This window comes from Antechinus flavipes, chromosome 2 (assembly GCF_016432865.1).
Source record: "Antechinus flavipes isolate AdamAnt ecotype Samford, QLD, Australia chromosome 2, AdamAnt_v2, whole genome shotgun sequence".
Taxonomy (NCBI): Eukaryota; Metazoa; Chordata; class Mammalia; order Dasyuromorphia; family Dasyuridae; genus Antechinus; species Antechinus flavipes.
The window spans coordinates 597,359,810-597,383,231 of NC_067399.1; the positions used below are offsets into that span (position 1 = coordinate 597,359,810).

General features: G+C 45.6%; 1 protein-coding gene and 1 long non-coding RNA gene across 4 annotated transcripts in view; one reads left to right on the top strand and one right to left on the bottom strand.

The window, feature by feature from the left end:
• The window catches only part of LOC127551624 (uncharacterized), an 80,338-nt gene extending 76,597 nt beyond the window's left edge, over positions 1–3,741 (bottom strand). The window contains exon 1 of one of the 2 annotated variants that reach the window (XR_007951134.1): positions 3,567–3,741. This is a non-coding gene — a long non-coding RNA (uncharacterized LOC127551624). The remainder of the gene's footprint in view (positions 1–3,566) is intronic. The other variant, XR_007951135.1, reaches the window with a different exon arrangement.
• An 808-nt stretch (positions 3,742–4,549) lies between these two features.
• On the top strand, positions 4,550–11,745 carry EMX2 (empty spiracles homeobox 2). 2 transcript variants are annotated; one of them, XM_051981517.1, is made up of 3 exons: positions 4,550–4,953; positions 7,513–7,697; positions 11,341–11,745. In XM_051981517.1, the coding sequence occupies exons 1-3, from the start codon at positions 4,560–4,562 to the stop codon at positions 11,506–11,508; spliced, it is 747 nt and encodes a 248-aa protein (XP_051837477.1). In that variant the 5' UTR covers positions 4,550–4,559; the 3' UTR covers positions 11,509–11,745. The 2 variants fall into 2 exon arrangements, with proteins under 2 accessions (XP_051837477.1, XP_051837478.1); XM_051981518.1 differs by lacking the exon at positions 7,513–7,697 and having other exon boundaries at positions 11,341–11,444.
• The last annotated feature ends 11,677 nt before the right edge of the window (positions 11,746–23,422 follow it).

Below are 23,422 nucleotides of genomic sequence, written 5' to 3' on the forward strand. Positions count from 1 at the left end.
ATTACCATAGATTACCCCCACTTAATATGCGTTTAAACGACTGAGAACCAAAGAAAATCTATTTATCGATATTTAGAGCTCATAAGAAGCGCATTAAACTGTGTGTTTAGTATACTAATTGTCTCTCCTCCTCTGTCTCTCCTCCCTCCAATGCACATATGCTCAGCAATCCCTCTCTCTTATACACACACACACACACACACACACACACACACACCGGTAAACAGACTCAGGTCTCATTCTGGGGCTGGCCTCCCACAGCTCCGTATTGAAAGCGAAACCAGGAAATTTGTGCGGCTTTTGGGCGTTTTTTGCAGTAGGCTAGTTCAGAGTGAATAATTCACTTTGGAAAGAAGGCCAGAGGTGATTTATAAACAATTCTCTCTCCCCCTTGCAGATTTCAGAATTGTGGAAAACACTTTGGGTTGTTTTTAAGGATGAGGCCTTGAGACAATGAAGCTCCCCTAAAAAACACCAGCCTCTCTCTGACTTTACCCTAAATGAAACCAAAATCATAACTGAATGTGCCTGATGCCCAGAAAAAGGAGTAATCCAGGAAAGGTTAGGGCAGGAAAGGTGCAATGTTTTCAGGGGTATATTTTCCTAGAGTTCAATGACTAATACAGGATCAGAGGCCTCCTCCAATAAAAGGTTGAGAATTTTAGAAAAGGCACTTGAGGGTCGACTAGCAATAGCCTAAAAACCTGGGGATGCTCTCAATAATACTTTTTTCTAATTGCACATTCATCATTTCCTCCCAACTTAACTTCATGCCAATAATTAAAAACACACCCAAGGTTATTTGGGTCCCAGAATCTTTGGGGCAGTCACCAGTTCTTGGCTTTCGGATTACACCAAGTTGAATTCATCTAAGCACCTTGGTATTTGGTCAGCAATGAGTTTCCCAGTAGCTGGGACCCACTGAGTCTGATATTCCAGGCTATACCCCCCAGAAAATAGTTTGAAAATTTCCAAAGCCCAGCTCCAGAATCTAGGGACTCAAGGCCAGCCGGGATGGCTCTCAGGTTGACTGCAAGGAGCCAGGCAGTGAAACTGAAGGGGAAGGAGAAAAGATTTTTTTTTTTCTCGGAATAAGATTTTCTCCGACCTTTCTCCGCCCCAACACTCTTCATTCAGCTCTATGGGATTTCCAGACTTGGTTCACTAGATTTATCTTCCTTGGACAGTGTTAACTTCGTGGGACCAACAGGCCCATGTTCTGTGTTTCTTTTCAATTGGAAAAATTATCGGGAGCTTGAAAGCATCCCAATTATGCCCCCAGGACTGCCAGGTTCATCCCAATACTTAGACTTCGAAATTCCTTCGGATATTAGCTTGCTTCTTACAACCCGGACTTGGACAGCGTTTTTTTTGTCCTCACCGAGGTGTACACACACACACACACACACACACACACACACACACACACACACAAGTCTGGATTTTAGTAAGTCTTTCTACTGTTCCTAACCAAACAAGTTTGTGTATTTGAAGGATTTCTTGGACTAGGGATGGTTGAGTGGGGTGAAGGTCAGGGCAGGGAGTTAGCCGGAGGCAGGTGATGGGGGGGAGGTGGGGGGGAGAGAGGAGAGGAATTTTGTACTCTTAGTAACTGGGGGAATCAGCTTTCCTGCCACCTGTGTTCTAGTTTCCCTGCCTCCTTCTCCCCCACCCCCTTACACACTATCCTCCTTCCCACTCTAACACCACCATCAGGGTTGGACGTTTCTTTGCCTAGATCTCCATCCCAGGAAGCTGGGCCCAGTTCCTCAGTTAGCCAAAGCCCTCAAGGAAATCACCAGGTGGAATCAAACTCCCTTGGGGGAGGGGCAGTCCTGCGCAAAGGGTGAAATCCAGGACATGACCCCTGCTCTGCTAGCTCAGTGGTACAAACGAAACCCGGAAAGTGCCGGGAGAAAGGAGGTTTACCCCCCAAAAAAACTATCGAATCTCCAGGCAACAGCTTTTTTCCTACCACCCTACGTAGGTACACATATGGGTGTATGTATAGATGATTATGTATAATATGTAGACTTGCAAATTCATTCTGTGTAAAGAGATCGCCAAATTAGGTATGGGATATGCAAGAACTTTTTATTTTATTTTATTTTTTATTTTTAGCGCGATACTCCAGTCACTAAAGTTTTGGCATATCTATAAGAGAAGGCAGTTCCTAAATGTCCTACAAACAAGGTATGATACAATTTTTTTTTCTGAAGAGATTTCCAAAGACAAGCGCTCTTCTTCCCTCCCCCCCATATTAACAAAAACAAGTCGATAAACAAGCAAATAAAAAAAAAAAAAAAAAGAAGGGGAAATATGAAGGGGGAGGGGAGAGCTGAGGTCACCCACTAGGTAAAAGAAAGAGATCCTTAGATAATTATGTATCGAGACGCGGCGTTTCTCTGTTGTCGCCTCCTCGAAATGTGTATATCAAGCTTCTATTTCTGTTTCCCCCCAGTTTCCCCTCCCGGTCTACTTTCTCCCAGGTTCCTCGGCAACCTATTCACTCAACACAAGCATTTCTGCGTCCTAAAGATAAATTACACCGCCTCGGCGTAATAGATTTAAAGTACGCCAGATTTTTTTTTTTTTATCATTAATTGTAAACGTGAAAAATACCTGCTGGTACTTCACTTTAGAAGAATGTAATTGGCAAAAAGAAAAAAAAAGGGGGGGGGGAAGAGGCGGCTGATGAATAGATAATAGATCTTTAACTACCAATAAACAGTAAGCAGCAGCCAGCAGCCTCGGGATGTGATCATAATTATTCCTCGGCGCGAACCAATGGGGATGAGGGAACTCAGCCCTAAAATCATCCCAAAACCAAAGGCGAACGCGAAAATACGGACAAGGTCTGGAGCCTGAGATCCAACTCACTCTCACTGTTTGTAGTCCTCTCCCTGACTGAAGCCTGAGATTCAACTCATTCACACTACTCCTGGTCCTCTCCCAGACATAGCAATTAACAATCCAGGGTGGGGCACGGTGGTAGATGCTTTAATAAATGACATTAGCAACAATAATAATAACGACCGCTAAGACAAACTGCATCTACCTCAACAATACAGATTCTCTTTTCCCCAGAACTTTCGAAGGAAGCGTTTGTCTGTGTAGGGGTAGGTGTTCGGAGGGGAGAGGTCGTAATTACCACCTACAAGAAGAAAGAATTGGGTAATTTGATTAAAAAGACACAAGCTAATAGTAGGCACTGGATGCCTTTTGAAGGGGGTGCGATGGTGTCGACTTGCCAACTATCTAACAGTTCAAGGTCTCTTGGACTTTCTCCGTCCTAGAGACCCTTTAATACAAGTTTGGAAAGGAAGGAGCTGGGTAGTAGAGAAGGGGAGGGGACAGCTCTCAGAGTTTACTCTTCGCCTAGGAGACAAAATTAAGTTTTGCCCTCAGGAGGGGGAGGGGGGATGGAGAAATATAATAGTTTCCCCCACCCTCACCCCAAGCCAGCCCCCTTTAGCCCTCCCCATGCGTCCCACTCCCTCCTCCCCCGGGCTCAAGTCTGGAATGAGAAGCGGCGGAGCGCGCGGGAGGAATCTGTGCTCTCCTACCTGCCCCCGCGGCAGCTGGTTCGGGTTGGGAGGGGAAGCTGCTGATGGTGGATGCGGCAGCGCCCGGCGGGGACTCTGCTGGGACCTGGGCGCCCCGGAGGGAGTGGTGATAGAGGTGGAGGAGGAGGCGGGGGAGAAAGAGGAGGAGGTGGGGAAGGAGGAGGAGGAGGAGGAGGAGGAAGAGGAGGAAGAGGAGGAGGAGACGAAGAAGAAGGAAGAGGAGGAGGAGGGGACGGAAAAGGAGGAAGAGGAGGAGAAGAAGACGAAGAAATTGCTGCTGCCGCCGCCTTGGTGGGCGCTGAGAGAAGGCGCAGAGCCGACCAGAGCAAGAGCAGCTCAGGCAGCCCCCGACTCCGTTCCACTCCGGGCCCGGATCCAGCCCTCCAGGTTCCCAGCCGCTCGCCGCCCTCTGACGCACTTTAAAGAGTCTCCCCCCTTCCACCTCAAGGCGAGTAATAGCGACCAATCATCAAGCCATTTACCAGGCTTCAGAGGAAGCTGTTTATGTGATCCCCGCACTAATTAGGCTCATGAACTAACAAATCGTTTGCACAACTTGTGAAGAACCGAGTACATCCATGGATTGTCTTTGGACTTAGGGTGCCCTGCCCGCCTTTTGCAGAAGAGAGGAAACTTTTTTTCTCCCTCGAGAAACTTTCTCTCCCTTCTTTTCTCTGCCCGCAGCTCTGGGTCCCCCACGCTACCTAGCCAAAAAAAAAAAAAAAATTACCCCTCCCCATCCTTTCCTGCAAACTCTTTTGGAAGGATTTTTTTTTCTTCTCTCATCTTTGGGTGCGTTCTGGTTCAAGATTATCGGGCTTCTTCCCGTTGCGTTGCCTCTCCTCTCCCCCCTCCCCCCTTTTCTTTTCTTTTTTCTTTTCGACAGCACAACAAAAATATCATTTTTTTCCTCCCCGAAACTCGGCGTCGGAGCCAGCGCATTGCTGACGCTCCGGAGCGGGGGAGCCCCCAGGACTCGTTCGGCGGCGCAGCATGTTCCAGCCGGCGCCCAAGCGCTGTTTCACCATCGAGTCGCTGGTGGCCAAGGACAACCCCCTGCCCGCCTCGCGCTCCGAGGACCCTATCCGCCCGGCGGCTCTCAGCTATGCCAACTCCAGCCCCATAAACCCCTTCCTCAACGGCTTCCACACGGCAGCCGGCAGGGGCGTCTACTCCAACCCGGACTTGGTGTTTGCAGAAGCCGTCTCCCACCCGCCCAATCCCGCCGTGCCGGTCCACCCGGTGCCGCCGCCGCACGCCCTGGCTGCACACCCCCTGCCCTCCTCGCATTCGCCCCACCCCCTCTTCGCCTCGCAACAGAGAGACCCATCCACGTTCTACCCTTGGCTTATCCACAGGTACCGATATCTGGGCCACAGATTTCAAGGTACGTGCCATGTTGCCTAGGTCCCTGCTCGCCTTTTCTGCTTCTCTGTCCCTCTTTCTTCCCCAGGAGTCTGACCTGCCAGATTGGGAATGCGTCGTTTTGAAAGGCCTTGGCATTTTATCCCTCCCGCTTTCCTGGGATCCGGAATCCTGGGTTTGGAAGTCCTGAAGTAGGAAAGTTGTACTCACTGAATGAAAGCAGAAAGAGAGCTAGAGGTTCTAGCTACTTCGTTTCTCCCTCCTCTTTCTCTCCCCGAAATAAGTTGACCCCTTTACGGGAAGGAGAAGTTGTCACAATCTGGAAAGGGGTTCAAAGTGGGGGGCTCATGGGGCACTGGAGGGGAAAAGCCACCGCGTTCATTGTGTGAAGGTAAACGCAGGAAAAAGCTGCGAGACATTGTTCTTCCTCGGTCCTCCTCCACCTCCCCTCCCACTCCCCAATACTTTCCGTTGTTGCACCAGCTCCGGAGCTGCATAAGGCAATCAACACGGACTGGGAGCCACTTTTGCCTCGGTTTCGTTAGAAACTCTTTTACCTTGCACGCCACACCTCCTTCAGTCGCTGTCTGACCATCACCCCACCATCCTGGTCAGAGATTCCTTTCACTTCTTGGAGTGAATTTCCAACCACCCATCGATAAAAGTCATTTTATTTCATTTAGATTTTTAGAGATGGTGGGAGGGAACTGGAAATAGATAAGGATAGAATCATCTTCTGCGGCTCCTGACGCCCGCGTGAATTACAGCGCCCTGAAGTCAAGGCAGAAAGGCGGGTTTGCGCTCTTTTATTGTTTTTCTTTCTTTAAAAGAAATTAACCCATTTGGGAGATAAGAGCTAGGGAAGGCTGTTTGGTTGGTTTTTTTACAGTTTCTTTTTCCTCTTTTTCACTCTCGTTTTTTTTTCCCCCCGGAGGGAGAGGGAACGAGATCTCAACCAACGGGAAAGGGTTTAGGTAACAAGAATAATTAGTGATAAGATGAGAGGAAATAGCCACTTTTGAGGGCAGTCGATTAAAACGCAGCTGGTCGTTGATTTACCCTTAATATTCCTGCTAATAAAAGGAGGTAAAGAAGGAGGTGCCTTCCCCCTTTACCCACCATATGTATATTTTCCCTTTTCTTAAAAAAAAAAAAAAGTGACCCGAGATCTCCCTAACTCTGCCTGAACTTGACCGTTAAGTGTGGGTTTGTTTGTATTTTTTCTTTTGTGTGTTTGGGGCTCGGGGTTACCATTTTTATTGATTTCTCTCACCTACTCTTTACGGATCTCTTAGGAAAGTTAGATTTTCCTACCTTATTTGGCGAAATAATCAGGGACCAGCCGAAGGACAGACTTTGCAAAAGTATTAACGTTCTCAAAATAAAATGACACTAGCTTCCAATCACAGCAATGATTTCTCCCGGTTCCTGGGAATTGAGGACAGAAAGAGCTACTTCAACGAGGAGAAAGGATGGTCCCAGCCGACTGCTTAGATTAAATTTAAAATCTCCTCCTGGTTGCAACAATAGATTATCTCTTCTCTCCTTCCTTCCTCCCTATGTTAAATACTACTAATACAAATTAGATTGTCGTCGGAAAATATGGGAATCGCAGCTTGCTGCTTTTCCAGCTCGAGCGAAGAAGTTAAATTGGGGGGGGAGGGGGAGAATACCATCCAATCCCTTTCCCGAATGGGGACTCCAGATGCTGAGGCAATAGTCCCCTTTCCTCTCTTAGGCCTGTGTGACAAGTTGAGAAACCGGGGAAGAAATGAGACAGGTCTAAGGGAGTGAGCTGGCGAACTGAGTGCGCTGAGAGCACGGGAGACTTCGGCTGCAGCTTTGCGTCGACTGAAACTCGGACAGTCCGAGCCAGCCAGACACTGTCCTCCTGAGCCGGGCTTTGGACTGGGGATGAGCAGAGTCGAACGCCAGGCCAAAACCCGCGGGATTTGTGGGAAGTTGGGAAGAGGGATGCGTTGAGAGTGAGTAGGGTTTGGGGGTAGTGTACCCCTTTCTTCAGCTATAAAGAGTGGGCAGGTTCGTCAAGTTAACAGGTTCCAGCTCTGGATGAGATCGAGCTGGGTTGTGAGGCTGTTTGCGGCCGGGGTACTTTCACTGTACTTCTGTGAAAGAAAGAAGAGGAGCGGCCTCTTTGAGCCAGTTTATTTTATTCTGATTTTTAAAAGACGACTTGAGTTACAAGATACTACTCTCCTTTTTCTTCCCCCACCCTCATGTAGGGTCGTCAATTATTTATCGTGATTCTTCAAATAATTCTTCTAATACAGTTGTGCTCTGAGAAAGCTGGGTGTAGTTCCGCTTTCCCCTTCTTTCTATTTTCCATTCTTGTAGATCTCCCTGCTCCAAGGAAGCAGTTGATTTTGAGGGGTGGGGGAGTGGGGGCGGGAGGAGCAGTGGGATGGGAAGGAAAGAGATGACTTATCTCCCTTACATAGGGGAAAGGCTGCTTGGGTCCCCTCGAAGCCCCACCTTGGTTTGGTGACAGTAACGTCTAGAGAAGAGTAAAGGGACGAAGTCTAGGTTCCTAATCCAAGCTCTGCTGTCTCCTACCCTTCAGGAAATGAAACGAGCCCGGAAAGCTTCCTTTTGCACAATGCCCTGGCCCGAAAGCCCAAGCGGATCCGTACAGCCTTCTCTCCGTCCCAATTACTGAGACTGGAACATGCCTTTGAGAAGAATCACTATGTGGTAGGAGCGGAGAGGAAACAACTGGCCCACAGCCTCAGCCTCACGGAAACTCAGGTAAGAGAGGAGGCTGGAAGGACGGAGTCCCACTTGCCACGGAGATGGTCGATCGGTGGCGTTCAGGCAATCCCTGGGGCAGAGGCCTCCTTGGGAAGTCTGGCATGGGGTCCAGACCTGCTCTGTTCTCTCAGTCCCAAGTAGTTCTACGAGTTTCTCTCAAATAGCACAACTCCTCTGAATAAGGACAGCTTCTCTGAAATAAGGCAGGCTACTGTAAAGTTGTCACACACACAAAAAAAGTCCGCACCCAAAGGGGACATCAAGGAATCTCAGTGGAATTCTGATTGGATAGTGTGGGAGGTGTCCTGAGCCTGGCTTGTTGGATTGTGGAATCTCAAAGATCTTTTAGTTCCACCGCCTCATTTTCCTGACAAGGGAAATGAAGTCCAGACTTGGGATGAGCCGATGCTCACATGTAGGCAGTTTGGAGTTTGGACAATCTAGTCTCTTTTTTGCGGGTCAAAAACGGTTTACTTTTTACCTTTTATTTTTTAAAATGTTTAAATTTTGTGGTGTTTGTTTGTTTAAGGCTTTGGGTTAAGCGCCTCCTTTGATTTCGATCCACTAGGGAAGATTAGTGACTTTCGAAGTTTGCGGGGAGTGGAAATGAGCCTTGGAATCCACAGAGATTGGTTAAAGAGTTTTGCCTTGAATATATTAATTTTAAATGTAGAAATTCGTGCAGCGTGTTGGTTCCTCCTTTCCCCATTGGCCTAGCTCTACTAGTCCCTAGAAAGCTAGTAAGAAGACAAGAAGGATGGGGCTGACTGGGGTTAGCAAGAAAATAGGCCACAGACAAGTGGTTGGTTCGTCTGGGTAATCAGAGATTGTGTTTGCAGGAGGCAGCTTAACAAATAGGTTTTCAACTCCTTTCCGGAGCCCAGCATGGCAGTTATTTACAGCACAGATAGATTACTCCACTCAGTCTGCAGAAGCAAGCTTTGCCTGTGGGGGCATTGAGTGGAGTAGTGGAGGGTGCAGGGCAACCTATTGGGAAAGAGGAAGTGGAGGCAGAGATGGCTCTGGTAGAGCTTCGGAACTGATGGCAACGGATCCTCTTGGATAGGAGGAAAGAGTACTCCCTTTCGGAGAAGAGACCAGTAACCTTGGAAAGTAAAGAAGGAGAGAGAGAAGGAGAAAATGTAGTTTGAGGTAGCCTGGGCATCCATATTGATTCGAGTGGGTTAAATATAGACACTCCAAGAAGTGTGAGTTGTTTCTAGTTTAAGATCGATACCTTATAGTTGTTTTTGTTTGTTTGATTGATTGATTTTTTAGTTAAGGGTATTTAGAGGAACAGTGATCGGCCTTCCTCGCCTCTCCCAACTGACTGATGCTCTTTCTGCTTTGACTATTCTCTTCATACTGTATGACCCTTTTGGGTGCTTACATCTATGAAAACGTGTAACCTATCAAGGATTCCAGGTGGAAGAGATGCTATCCGCCAGTGGGGCCATTTGAGTGGTTTCTCGCCCCAACTGAGGCGACTGTTGGGGGTTCTGGTGTTTATATCATTTCCCCCCTCCCCCATTTTGCTAATGGAGAGAGAAGGAGGGAGCTGAACCGTCTCTTCCTCCCCTCCCCCCTTTCATAGAGTCTGGGCCTGGGCGGGGGGAAGGGGGCTAGTTTCTGTTCGGGCTGGAACGGGGGCTGGGGGTTGGGCCTGGGCAGGAGGCGGGGGCCAACTACAGTAAGCTGTACTGTACTATAGAACCACTAGGCTAGTTCAAAGTTCTTGTAAACAGTAATGTTTTCTGGGCGGATTAAGTTGTAACACTTTTTTTTTTTTTTTTTTTTTTTTGAGACGATAAGAGGTTGAGCCTTTTGTTTTAAAATGTCCCCCGGACAAAACAGAACAGGGGATCTCCACTTTTATGAGGTTCTCGGAACAAGGCACAGCTCCGGCTTATTTCCCCCTAGAAAGCTGTATTTAAGGTGGTCTTTGTCCGGCCTGATTCCGACGCTGGTTGGAGTCTTTTGTCTTGGTGTCAACCCCCCGATCTCGACAAACGGGCTCCCTTTGGAGAGCAGCGTGGAGAAATGAACCATCCTCCCCCTCAATTAGCAAACTAAAAGCAAATTAAACTCACCCTTGTTCCCGCTCAGCTTTTTAATGGGAGACTTTTGGGGAATATGAAAATGCGGGGAGAGGGCTAGGGGACTGGTCTCCGATGGGGCTAGGCTCGGAGGAGGCAGTGAGAAAGGCTAAAGCTGAGGCGATTTGGTGGCACTGTAGCGGCTATCCCGGCTGACTTTGCAGAACGCTTGGCTAGATATCCTCCGCTCCTACACCCAACCAGACTTTAGATCTGAGACTCAGATAGTGGTGCTGGTGATGATGATGTTAATGGTGAGAACAACAGGAGGTGAGAAGACGTTTATGGTCTTCATTTGCCAGAGCCTGTCCCAGCTTTGCAGTTTATGAACTTCTGGACTGATACTGCTTTAGTCTGTCTGAAGAGCAAAGAGCAAAGGGGCCCCAGGCATGTTTTCAATCATTTGGGTTTGATTCGGAACCTATTTCCCGGTCTCCTTCAGATGAAATGAGGGGCCATCGAATTTGATTTGTTTTGGCCTCTAGTTCCCAAGCTTTCGAACAACTGGCATCTTGAATTTCACTGTTTACAAAAGGAGACATCCTGAAACCTCTCATAGGAACAGGAAAGCTGCTATTCCGAGCAGAGGCCCCAAGTAACAAGGTGTCACCAGGGCTGATCCTACATATTGCTTCTGCTGAGTGATATTCTGTCTCTCTCTCTCTCTCTCCTCTCTCTCTCTCTCTCTCTCTTTCTCTCTGTCTCTCTCTCTGTCTCTCTCTCTGTCTCTCTCTCTGTCTCTCTCTCTCTCTCTCTCTCTCTCTCTCTCTCTCTCTCTCTCTTCTCTCTCTCTCTCTCTGTCTCTGTGACACACACACACACACACACAGCCTTGAGAATGCTTTCACTTTTGAACCACTTTTTATTGAAAGGATCTGAAACTTGGGGGCTGCTCCCCTCTCCCAGTTCCTTCAACCTTCTCCCTTCTGATTCACCTGATCAACTTCTAAAAGGAGGGAAAAAAAACCTAAATGAAGATAAATCTAAAAATAGTGACCTCAGGCCTATGCTAAGCAGCTGAATCTATATTTAGAATTCAGCATCCAAATGTGGAAAAAATAATAAAAAGCATATTGAAGTCTTGAAGGAAGAAAAGGAGCCGAGTTTCTATCTTGTGAATTCGTATTCCTCCCTCCAATTTTTAAAAAGCTCTTTCATATTTTTCAAGGTATGATGTCCAATGGTTACTTTTAGCACCCAGTTGCACAAGCACCCTGGTCTGCAGAATGCTTTAACTATAGTGAAGGAAGGCTTTAGCAACAATAGAGGCATCGGACTGACTAGAAGTGGGGGGGGGGGCGCTGTCCAGGCCCATCCCCATGTGTCAGCATTGCATTGGAAGCAGGCCGAAGTCTCCTTTTCTTCAGGTGTCCCCAGGGTGAGGGAACCAAACCATTATTAACCTAAGAGTCTTAACCTGGAGGATGAAAAAAAGGGGGAAAATGTCTCTCTCTAAAAAGATACTCCAGCTAGGTGCTGGTGCTTGTTTTATTTTTGTCTTTGCAAAGAGAAATTAACCTATCATTCTTTGCTTTTTGCTGTAGGTAAAAGTATGGTTTCAGAACAGAAGAACGAAGTTCAAACGTCAGAAGCTAGAGGAAGAGGGTTCGGATTCACAACAGAAGAAAAAAGGAACGCATCATATTAACCGATGGAGAATCGCTACCAAACAGGCTAGTCCAGAGGAAATAGACGTCACATCAGACGATTAAAGACAAAAAAAAAAAAATCTCACAAAACAAAACCGAGACATAACAGAGACAGAAAAAGGAGAAGAACAAAAACAAACAACATCCAACAAACCACAAACACACAAAGAGAAAGAGAGAAGGTGGCACTTAGAAACTTTCCAGCAGAAAGTGTTAAGGATCACAACCCAAGACAGAGTGGAGACTGAGGAGAAGGCTCCTTCATCAACATGCAATTCTCGTCTAAAGAGGCGAGAGAGAGAGAGAGAGAGAGAGAGAGAGAGAGAGAGAGAGAGAGAGAGAGAGAGAGAGAGAGAGAGAGAGGAGAGAGAGAGGTCCAAAATGTGGCATGGCCGACCCGGCTCTGACAAGGGAAGCTGTCAATCAAAAACCAAACGATCAAGACAAGATGATTGACAGGTATTCCGTTTATTGCAGTCCATTTTAAAAAATGATAATGATAATAATTATGATAAAAATAACCAACCAGGCACAAGACTTTTTTTTCACTTCGAAGTTTTCCACTCTTTAAAAATAACAATAGTGATAATAACAATTGCGATTCCACATCCAGCCCAAACCCCACACCTATTTCAGAAACTTGAATTGCATGTACCAGTTGTTGGGCAAACGGTGTCTAAAGACAGAAATTGAATTGTAACTTTTTTCCTTTTTAAGACAGGTCTGTGTGCTTTTTAATTTCTATTTTTATGAGAAATGTACAGTCTGTAAACATTTATTGATAACTTCTGACGTCAAAGTGATTGTGACAGCTAAATGAAGTAGCCGTTCACCAATAGTGGTCCTCTAAAGAGAAAAAAAAAAGAGATGAGAGGGGAGGGAAAGGCTGAAAAAAGGGTTGGGGTGGTGGGGGGAAGGTGAAGGAGAGAAATCTTTACTTTTGCTGGAAAAAAAATTAAATCCCGGTGTGTTTTTTTTTTTTTTCACATTCCCTTTTGGACATCTTGAAGCTTAAAACACTAGTGAATTTAAACTTTGGTGGTTGAAGAAATTGGCAGAGTTCAACCATTCGAAGTGGTTATTCAAAACCTCCTTAAAATGCAAAAAAAAAAAAAAAAAAAAGAAAGAAAGAAAGAAAAGAAAAGAAAAGACAAAGAAAAAAACCCCAAACAAATTAAAAAAAAAACACCCAAACTCAAGGACTGTAGAGGGATTGATGTTGAGTGTGGCAAATATCGGGCGGCAAGTTTTCAAGCACTGAGTTTATATTCCAAGATCCTAGAGCTACTAAAGAGTGACAAATGGTTCCTTAATGTCTTCTATACCAGAATGTAAATATTTTTGTGTTTTGTGTTAATTTGTTAGAATTCTAACACACTATATACTTCCAAGAAGTATGTCAATGTCAATATTTTGTCAATAAAGATTTATCAATATGCCCGCAGAGTAGTCGTCTTCGAAAATTGAAATAGATTAAAAAAAAAAAAGTATACATATACATACATATAAATGGTGTCCCAAAAGTTTTAGTTCAGTTTTAAACCTTAATAGCTTAAAGCTACATTAAGACTTTTGGAACATCTGTGCATATACACATATGTATATATTATGTATATATTCTGGAGGCTTGAGAAACTTGGGATATCAAGTGGCAGCTGGACGTTTGGTGTTTCAGCCCTGGACTTTTTTTTTTTTTTTTTTTTTTTTTTTAAGGAGAGGGGTGGGAAATGGGGGATGGGAGAAAGGGTTTTCTCAGGAAGAAACAGCTCCTTCAGGAAAGTTGTGTCTTCAGTAAAAATTTCTCTAATCAGGAAATCTAGTACAGGACTATTGAGCTTGAATGAGTGGGCTCCTTTCTTAGCTTAGAAAACTTTCCAAAACTATTGATTTAACTTTATCAAATCCTCCTGCCTCGTTCTAAAAGCAATATATCTGCATAGGTACATAGAGATAACATATTGATGTCCCGTGGGATAGATCATCGAGAACAATGAGCCAACCTTTAAAGTTCCAGATACTTGGACTTTCAACTTTATCTCTAACTTTAAACCCTTGACACCAAAAACGTTTAAAATTTTCTTTCTCTTTGGCTCAAATCTGTCAGAGGTGATGGGGCGAGGAGAAGGCGACTCAGCTGCCTTATAAGGCACAGATTCTAAAAAACCTACTCTTAACGTTAAAGAAAAGTTGTAACTAGTCTTTCGGAGGAAACGAGCTTTTTTTTTTTTTTTTTTTTCTGGGGGTCCGCAGTTGTTTTTTGCATGCTTCATTCGCTCCTTATCCTGATAGGCCGCATGAATCAGTTTTATTTCCATTGATAGAGAAACCTCGTCTGCTCTGTTAGAGCTACAAAGCGTCCTGCGAGCTTTTGTGAAAGTGCAAATCAGTTTAAGCAATTATCATACCAGGAATATGAAGGGGAAAGAGGAGGCACTGCCCAGTGGTTTCCTTTAATCTCTTAATCCATGGATCCAGGGGGGCTAGTTGGACATAATTTAGGACAATCTCACTACCCTTTACACTGTGATAAGGCGAAGTTACAATGCAGTGCAAAAATACAAGCTTTGTTAAATACTCTGCCTTAGAAAAGTTAAGATTAGGAATTCCATGCACGTGTGGGCACTATAGGGCAGGATGGAGAATGTTCTTTCCTCCTCTTCCTCCTCTCCCACCCCCTTAAATTGTGATTTTCTCTGGATCCAGCTCTGATTCTCGTTCTCTTTCTCTCTTCATTCCTCTCTTCTCTCCCTCCCCCCGAAAAATCACGAACGTTGAACCTTGTGAGTGACCATTAGACTTGGGTCTTTGGCAAAGGTGGGGGGCCCTGATTTGGTCGTGGGAGGCCAGAACTGAGGACACCACTCCTGCATGCCCTTCAGAGCGCTGGCTAACACACGCTTGGGGCTGCTGAGGGGCAGGAGGCCTCAGGCCCGCCAGCGCACGCGCTGCCTCGGCTTCTTCCGTGAATCGAGGAACTCGAGACCCAGACAGCGTCCCCAAGGCACTCTCCAAGTGTCCCCAAGCACATTTCGATTCCTATCCCTCCCCAAAGAATCAACTTCAGCTTCCACCTATGGTATCTCACGAACTAAACTACTCAAAGTTGCCTTTGAATTGCATTTGAGTAATACTTCAAAAAGATGCAAATATCTAGTACATTAAGCAGATTTCTGTGAAACAGCAGAAACAGCACACTGGTCTTCCCAGAAAGTGTTTCCCATCTTGATAAAAGGCTTATTTCTGTAAGAACCATATACTTTTTTTTTACCCCAAGGAAAGGGGGGAAAGATTTTTTTTTTTAAAGTCCTATGTAGCGTAACAGCAATACAATCTTCAGAGAATACTATTAGCTTTGAAAAAAAAAAAAACCCTAAAAGCTTTATTACAAACCGAGCTTTGAAAATAGGGGGGATTAGGAGGCTGAAAGGGTCCCACAATGGTTAGAAGAAAAGGTTTCATGCTAATGAGGTTAATGCCCTTTGTATCTCGGGCCTCCACAACTTCATTACTCGCTATCTCCGGCTGCACGGAGCGGCTCAGAAAGCCGCAATCCACTCCAACGCCCCCCTTCCCTGCCTAAAGAAGGATTTGATAGCAGCTCTGTTCAAACTAGATAATTATATCTTTTCAAGTCGGAATTAAGATAAAGACAGTGGAGCAGAGGCGGCTCGCCTTGATCCACAGCAAACAAATTTGGCGCACTTTCCCGCCGCTCCCCCCCGCCTCACAGCCGGGACAGTCAGCTTATTAGGCCCTCGTTTGCTTTATTAATTCATCTATTTAAAGTGGCCGGATTAGAGTGTCTAATGTGGACGCAAGATGCCACGCAACGTGGAATATAAATATTTGGGAGATGTTATCTCGTGGTCTGTGTCCGTGCGCAGGTTGCGGAGGGAGAGGTGTGGGTTAGAGAACGATTACATTTATCTATAGATGGAGCTATATTTCCGATGCGGTGGTCTTTTTTTTTTTTTTTAAATTGGGGAATTAAGGACCGAGAAGGGCATCGAATTCATCCATTGGAGAGACAGTTCCTGCTCTGGAGAAAGGGTCTTCTTTTCTGCTTCTTGGGAAACCAGGGCATTTCCCAAAGTAGCCCGAGAGGGCTAACCGGACTCTTTCCCACCGGTCCAACTATCTCTTAGGGGACTTTCTTCATCCGAGACCTTGGATCTAGTGAAGTTTGATCTGGTGGGCAAAGGGCAGGGATAGCGGGTGTTTAAATTTGGCATTGAAATCCATCTGGCCAAGTCTCTCCCCCCACTCCGACTTTCCTTCCACAATACCCCACACCTTGGAGAGTTGCTAATGGGTAGCACCTTCCCGGCTGTGAAGGAGGGAGTGTGGCCCCAAGGGCGCAGGCTAGGCTAGCCATCGGTCCGGCTCCCCCACCCCTAGAGCTGGCCTTTTCCCAACAAGTTTCCGGGCCTGGGCTTGTAGTGCTGAGGCTGGCCCTGCCAGGAGGAGTCCCGGCTGCCTTTGGTCGCTGCCAGGGGCTTGTATAGCTTCTTTTGTTGAAAGGGGCGGATTGTGGCTGATCCCGAGAGCCGCGCGGTTCGGTATTTACTTGTAAACTGGACAGACAAGAATAAGAAAGAGTCCTGAGCTCTGGTCCTTGCGGGTGCAGTGGCCACAATCCTATTTATTAAATTATTCCCCCCCCCCCCCCCAACCGTCCCCTAGTTGCCACAATCCAAAGTCCCTGGGACTACCAGCGGAGTTAGGAAGTAACTAGCAGTTCAGATCTCATAGCCCTGGGCACTCTCAACGCGTGTGCGGGGGTCGCCTCTCTGAGTCTGGGCACGGACGTGCATCCATGTGTGTCTAGATAGACTTTGTGTATGTGTGTGATTCATTGTGTGCACAGTGCATCTAAATAGGTATGTGAGTGGCGGTGTATCTATTTATGGAAAGCTGTCTAAGTCCGAGTGTTTGCATGTATGATGGGCATATATCTTTGTGCTCAGCTTGTGCAGGAAAGTATATATGCCTAGGTATGTAAATCTGACTCTGGTTATGTGCTTAGCTCTTCCTACTGATTGTGCCTTTGGACGGCTGTGTATAGGGTAGCGTGTGGCTCAGTATACCATGCGTGGGTGTGTGCATAATTGTGTATATGTATTTATGTATGTATGGGTGTGTGTGTATATATATGTATACACACACACACACATATATGTGTGTATATATATATATATATGCAATACCAGCGTTAATCTTCACCTCATAAACTTCGTAGACGTGTCTACACTTGGCTCACTGAGTTTAGAAAACAGTAGCCGACTTGGTAATTTGTTTTTTTTTTTTTTTGATTTGTTTTTTTGTTTTTGTTTTTTTAAGCGTGGTATGTTAGCCAAAACCGCTTTTGATTTATATGGATGTCACCTTGTAAGACTACGGAAAATTAGCCCCTTTTAATTAGTTCTAGAATCTGCAAACCCTGGAGAAAGGAAATGTGAAATTGCTGACCGCCCCATCTAACTCCGAAGATCTGGTGTCCTGGAGGGACAAGGATCCCCTGGCTGCTGGACTTCCCCTGGAACTCACCGCACGCCCACTGGTCGCTGATCTGTCAATTGATTTACTTCCCGCCCCGCCCCCTCGCCCCCAATAGCCCCGCTGTGAGAGGGAAGTGGGAGTTTTGAGAACCCGCTGACCCCAGCCGTAACCCTGCTTCAGGAGGTGGCTTCTCCCGAGGCGACCCTCTGAGTCAGGAAACCCGAGGCGGTGTCACACTTGAAAGCGAAAGGTCTATTAATCAACGGCGCCCTGGCTTTTAATTGGCCGTTTGTTCATTATCGCTTGTTACCCAGAAGGGGGGTTGCGGCCCCTGAGGGAGGGCAAAGGAGTGCTGTGGTTCCAAGGGGGCGCCCTTGTCACTCCATTATTGCCCAGCTCTAGGGTGCATCGGGGGAGGAGAGGTGTTTGAGAGCATACAAGGTGTTGGGATGCGAGCTTCTGCAGTTCTGGTGGGGAAATAGGAAAAGAGGGGCTCGGCCTTGTGCTGATCTCAGCTGCTGGGTCTGAGGGATCCTCTTTCCCTCCTCAGCCCCAGGATCTCTGACCAACTTTTCTTGTTATTGGAAAATGCTAACCTGAGGCACCGGGAGGGGGAAAGACCGGCGTTGACTTACACCTTGGGTGAATTCAATCCTCTTTGGCCCAGGCCAACCTGGGCCTCCCTAGACACCCCAGCCGCCCTTGACTTCAGCGCAAACTGCAAAAAGATTCTGGGCTCCCCAATACAGGCCTAAGAGTTTATCCAGCCGCCTTTAGGTCTGGCCTGAGAGTCTCCGCACTGAGGAGAAGGAAAAGTGGAGATTTTCTAGGACTGAGAGGTTGAACATAGGGGCAGGTTTACAAACTCTTTAGAAATAGAACTGTCGGGAAATTTCGAAGTCTAGCTGACTTCCAATGCCGCAGGACAAAATAAAATCAGTCCCAAGGCTTTCCTTAGTCCTTCACTCTTCTCCTCCGCGTAAGCCAGGGGGAAAACAGGGAGGGCGATGGTGTCCCGCCTCTCTTTCAGGCCCAACCCCCAACGAATCAGGTCTGCGAGAATGCCCGCTCCAGGGCTCGGTGCGCTTGGCACGCCGCAGTGGAATCTCTCCCGGCAAGCACTCGGGACTGGACAAAAAAAAAAAAAAAAAATCACTCAGTCCTTAGCGCCTTGAACTAAGGGGAGAGCCTTCTTAAAGATTCCTTGGTACCAAGGCCTAGTACCACTTCTTTTCCTGGGAAGGGAGAGAGAGAGAGAGAGAGAGAGAGAGAGAGAGAGAGAGAGAGAGAGAGAGAGAGAGAGAGAGAGAGTCCCTTAAAATCGGAGCATTGCTGCCAGGGTCCTAGTTTAACGCCTTCTTCCCTTTTGGGGGCATTCCCCACTATCCACATCCTCACCTGCCACCTAGTTGCTTCTCTGGCCTATATGTATATATAGGCCCGGTCTCCATAGCACTTGGCTGGACCCTGACGTCAGGGAGAACTTGATCTCGCCCGTTTCGCTCCTGCTTCTGAAACTGATCCTTGAAATGAGAGAACAGCCTCTACACAATTCCCATGGCCTTGACATAAGGTACAGCGATAAATATACACCACTAATGAGCAATTACCATATAATCACCTTCCAATTAGCTCGCATAATGATGAATTAAACATTCTAGCAGGCTGGATTAGGTTTCTTACTTTGTATATTATTTACGAAGGCTATAGCTTCTGCAAAGGACCAAATATCAAATTAGATGGGGAATTTACAGTTGGGGGTAATTATGCATTCAGGGCAGGGGCTGTGTTTTGGTCACTTGTCAAACGAAGTTCCTTGGAAGGTACTGCCCAGTTTATTTGGGCTTCTCCCCCCCCCCAATTCCTTTAGAATTGTTTAATGTCCTTCTCTTCGCTATCCCTAGCCCTAACCCCGTTTCCTTTTCAGTGACGTCTGTCTGCCCACTTTTTAGGGCCTGCTCCTAACCCTGACCGGGTCTAGAAGGACTCGAGACATGAAGCTGGGGGCAAGCGAGCTGGCCTCGAGGGAAGTTCCTAAGGTTTCGTATCGCCTCTCCTGCCGCCGACCGAACTACGAGGCGGGCTGTGGCTCTCAAGCGTCCAGGAGAGCCTAGTGAACGAGTCCTCCAGCCATTTCTCTCTCGTGCTGCATAGAGATGCTCCCAAGCGCCCGCACTCCTTATTTGACAAGACAAATGGGCCAAGGTAGATTTTCTCTTCTTAGTTTTAGTCCCCTTCCCTTTCCCCCGCCCCTCCTCCCCCCTCCTCCCGTCCCCATTCCGCCGCAGCATCTTCCAACAAGACAACCTCACTTCTGCTTTGGTTGGGAGGGTCGAGGAATATTTGAGGGGAGAGCTACTACTTATTGTCCCTCTTACCTTTATCCCCACCAATTTCTATTTCCTCTTTTTTAACCCTGTAGGTGACTCAGAACGAAATACCGCTTCATCCATCCTCCCTCACCTCTCAGTAAATCCATCCCAACCTTACTTGTTCAGAAATGAATTTTGGCAAGAGATTAGTTCCTAATCTGATCTAACGCTTCTGACATTTTGGAAGAAGATGAAAATGGCAGCTCAATTTAGTTCTGAAACAGGGTCACTCTGCAGGGCAGGCAACGGGGTCTTTGGAAGTTGGTGTCTCAGCTTTTGGAGGGACCTTGGGACCTTGCCCTATCACCTTCTACACACTTTCCCACTTTTCCACCCAATTGTCCACCAATCATACCCCTTTCTTGCTCACTCCTCTAAATCCAAGGAAGCATTGTCATCAGATCACACCTTCCAAACTTCAATGATCCTTACAAAAAGGTCAGTAAGTTTGTAGCGATCCTATCTCCTCTGCACTTCCGTAAAGACTGTGTGACTCCTGTTATCCTCAGGTAGATAGGGTCCTGGAAAAGAGGTAGAATAAAAATGTAGGCAGAAGGGATTGTGAGAGTTTGGGCCTTTGGAAACAACGATGCATTAAGGCTTACATACTATATTATGGTAAACTCATAACAACCCTGGAATAGGAAATTTGAATGTTACTTTTCCCATTTCACAGATGAGCAAACTGAGGCTCAGAGATGTCAATGAATGTGGTTTGGGGTCAGTCTGAGGTTTTCTGATAACAACACCAGTGCTTTTTCCATTATACCCTTAGAGGAACGGCTGACAAGGTTTTTCTGGTCCTGGTTTCTGAACTTATTAAGTGGATTCTAGAGTTCACAAAGTCTGGCTCCCTTGGCTATCCTCAGAATAGTAAATAGAAACAGTTCAGTTTTTTGTAAATATTCAATAAATATTTATTGAGTAACTGCTTTGAGCAAGGCACCATGCTAGCTACTTAGTGTTTTAAAAGAGAAAGAAAGGGGCAGGTAGTTGGTCTAGTAGATAGAGCACCAGCCCTGAAGTCAGGAGGACCTGAGTTCAAATCTGATCTCAGTCAGTTAATACTTCCCAACTGTGTGACTCTGGGCAAGTCACTTAATCCCAATTGCCTCAGCAATTAATAATAATATAAAAGAGAAAGAAAAAGTATCTCCCTGACCTCAATTTAATTTTTTTTGGGGGGAGAAATTATATGTACACAAATAAACATAATATAGGATAGGTTATGATTATGAGTTCAGAAAAGAGCTCCATATACAGGTGGTTCAGGATCACTTGACCAAGAAGTAAACATTTTCATCCTGAGAAGGAGGGGAAGGAATCCTGGAAGGCTTTATGGAGAAAGTGTCATATTGAGATGAGACTTCCTAAGAGGAGAACCATTTTTGAAAGGAAGTGTAAATTTTTAGAGAAGTGATTAGATTTGTCAACTGGAATATTGGTTTCAAATGTTGTTTCAGTTCTTACTAGTTGTGTAACCCTGGGGAATCCATGTCACTACTCTCCCTTAGTTTCTTTATCTATAAAATGAAAGTTGTGACCTTACATTCCTATATCTATGATCCTATGGATATGAGGAGTACGGATAATAGATCTAGGCTCCAAGGAAACTTAGATATTATTTGGTTTTGCTCCTTCCCTTTATTTGAGGGATTTGTCTATAGTTAGTGAATGATGGATCCAAGTGTGGAATCTCCTGGGGCTTCTAAATCCAAATTAGTGTGTTGTTTACTATACAGTCTCATGATTTGACTTTTGATCCATTACTCACTTCCATCCTTTCTATCATTCACTGTGCTGGCCTATCCTTCCGTCTTCACCTTGAGGGCCCAATCAGAACTCAAAATTCTTTCCTCTAAAGTGAAAGATTGCCAAACTTCAAAGACTCCTTTGAAGACGACAGTAAGCCTATAGGATTTCCCGTGGACTCTAAATATATTTTAGAATCCCACTGGACAGTTGGGATCTAGTGCATCCCACTCAGTACTCCACTCAGTCTCTGCTACAAGGATTCTTGGAAAGGCCAGGATCTCAGAGACTTTCCTTCTTCCTCTGACCCTGTCTTCCAAATCTGGTTTGTTCAAAAGCCTTAGCATTCAACAATGAGTTTGTATTCATAGAAGGAGGCAGATGGTAGCTTGGCTTTTCCTGTTCTGAGGCCAGTAATTGTATCCTAAGAGATTCTCAGAAGGCCTTAAAAGCAGAAATACTCCATATTTCAATAAAGACCCTTTTCTTCATTCCCACATCATTATCACCTCATCCTACCCATTTTAAGGAACCTGCTTTATCCATCCATTTTTATCCTGCTGCAGTGAGGATGGTTTTTCCTTCTCATCTCCTGTCCCTTTCAGAGTACACTTTTTTGGGGTCCCCACGGCCATCTTTTTTGAATCTTGTCTCCCCTTGATTCATACCCCCAACTATATTGAATAAAATTCTGAAGTGAGGTTAAAATAGAGCTTAGAGGTCAGGGTACTGAGGGTTTTGGGAGTAACTATCAGAAGCAGAAATGATATCTTCCATCAGTGGACTGGGGTGGGAGGAGTAGGTAGGAACAGAAGTCCCACTATATTGGCTAGAACAAGATAACTGATCTGGCATTTCTCTGATTATCATCTTATGAAAGTCTTGATACTTGGGATTTCCCAGCTTTTAACAATGGCTTGGTCCCTTTTGTTGGAGGGTAACAATCTGCATTTTGCAGGAAAATCCTGGGCTGTTAGGGGAGCCTTCCTTAGGGAGGAAGACCATGAGGGAAAATCCCCAAAGAGGCATAAAAAGGTACCTTTTTGACCTTCAAAAAAGGTTTCTTCAGGAACTAGAACTTCTCCCTTCTTCTCTGATGTGCCTCTCTAATCAGCATCTGTCAAAGGCAAACCATCTCTTGGAATAATACTTTTTAAAAAGTTTCCAGACCTTTGTCTGAGTTACAGACAGGAGCTCGGAACTTATGTCTATAGGACCAATTGGGCATTCCAAAAGGAAGAGATTTAAGCACTTCAGAGGAAACATCTGGATACACATTTATTTGTGTGTGGAGGTGTTCTTATCTATGGATGAGTATTGGTGCAATCAAAGATGACCCATTCCTATATAGTTACTCAGTCTGGATTTTTAGTATGACTGAGTCAAACTCAAATTTGATTAATTCTGAAGTTCCAATGACCTGAGCTTCTCCTTGTCTCAATCCCCAACATGCTCATTCTGTCCCTTCTACTTGATTTTGGATGCCAGATGACACTTGAGTGTAGAGAAGACCTTGGCTACTTTCTTGGGGAGGGGCACCTTTCTCTGGAGGACAGAACTGGGTGATTCTCACTCTTAGGAGAATGAGGAAGAGATAGGCAATGGGCCAGGCCAATGTTTTCCCTTCCCTCCTTTGTTAAATTCTTAGGGGCAGGATAGGTACAATTTTGCTCCAGCAAATTTTCTCTCCAATACTGAGGAGTTTTTTCTTCAATAGGTGGTCTAACAACTTCCACCTTTCTCTTGCCTTCTCTGTTCTTGTTTGGAAAGGGGGAGGAGAGGACTACAGGGGCTTAATTCTCCCCTTCCCCCAGCCAGGCAAATGCAGGCTCTGTAAATGACTGTAATTACATATTTCCATGAAAAACAAAAGTGTCATCTAATAATTTAAAACAGTTCAAGTGGAAGGCTCTGTCAGTTCTTTAAGTAAACGATACTGTGTTGATTCAGATGTTGCCTTCTGTAATTGTTGTCTGGGAGGAAGCACAGAGGGACTTATTCAACTCTGGAAGGGTGGCTTGGTGCTGAGGTTTATGAAAAAATAACATTAAAAACCCCCCAATAACTCTCCTCCCCCTTCTTTCCTTGACACAGGTTTTGAATTTTCAAGCTGAAAATAGGATTTCATTTAAATCTTGTTTCTGAACAGATCCATTTGTCAGTTCCCAAGAAATAGGAATGGATGAAGGAAGAGCAAATATACATATGTGTATACACGGTGTTTGGAATATGAAAGGAGGGGGAGGAGGTCTAATATATCCATCATTGATTCCTTGTTTGAACAGGTTGAAGTTCCAAAGGTGAGGTTTTTTAAGTATCCTAAACAAATAGTCTCTTCATAAGTCTGACTTTAG

Coding starts and splice junctions, on each gene's coding strand:
- EMX2 (XM_051981517.1), top strand. CDS start 4,560: ATGTTCCAGCCGGCGCCCAAGCGCTGTTTCACCATCGAGTCGCTGGTG. Junction 4,954..7,512: donor TCTGGGCCACAGATTTCAAG/GTACGTGCCATG, acceptor CCTACCCTTCAG/GAAATGAAACGAGCCCGGAA. Junction 7,698..11,340: donor TCAGCCTCACGGAAACTCAG/GTAAGAGAGGAG, acceptor TTTTTGCTGTAG/GTAAAAGTATGGTTTCAGAA.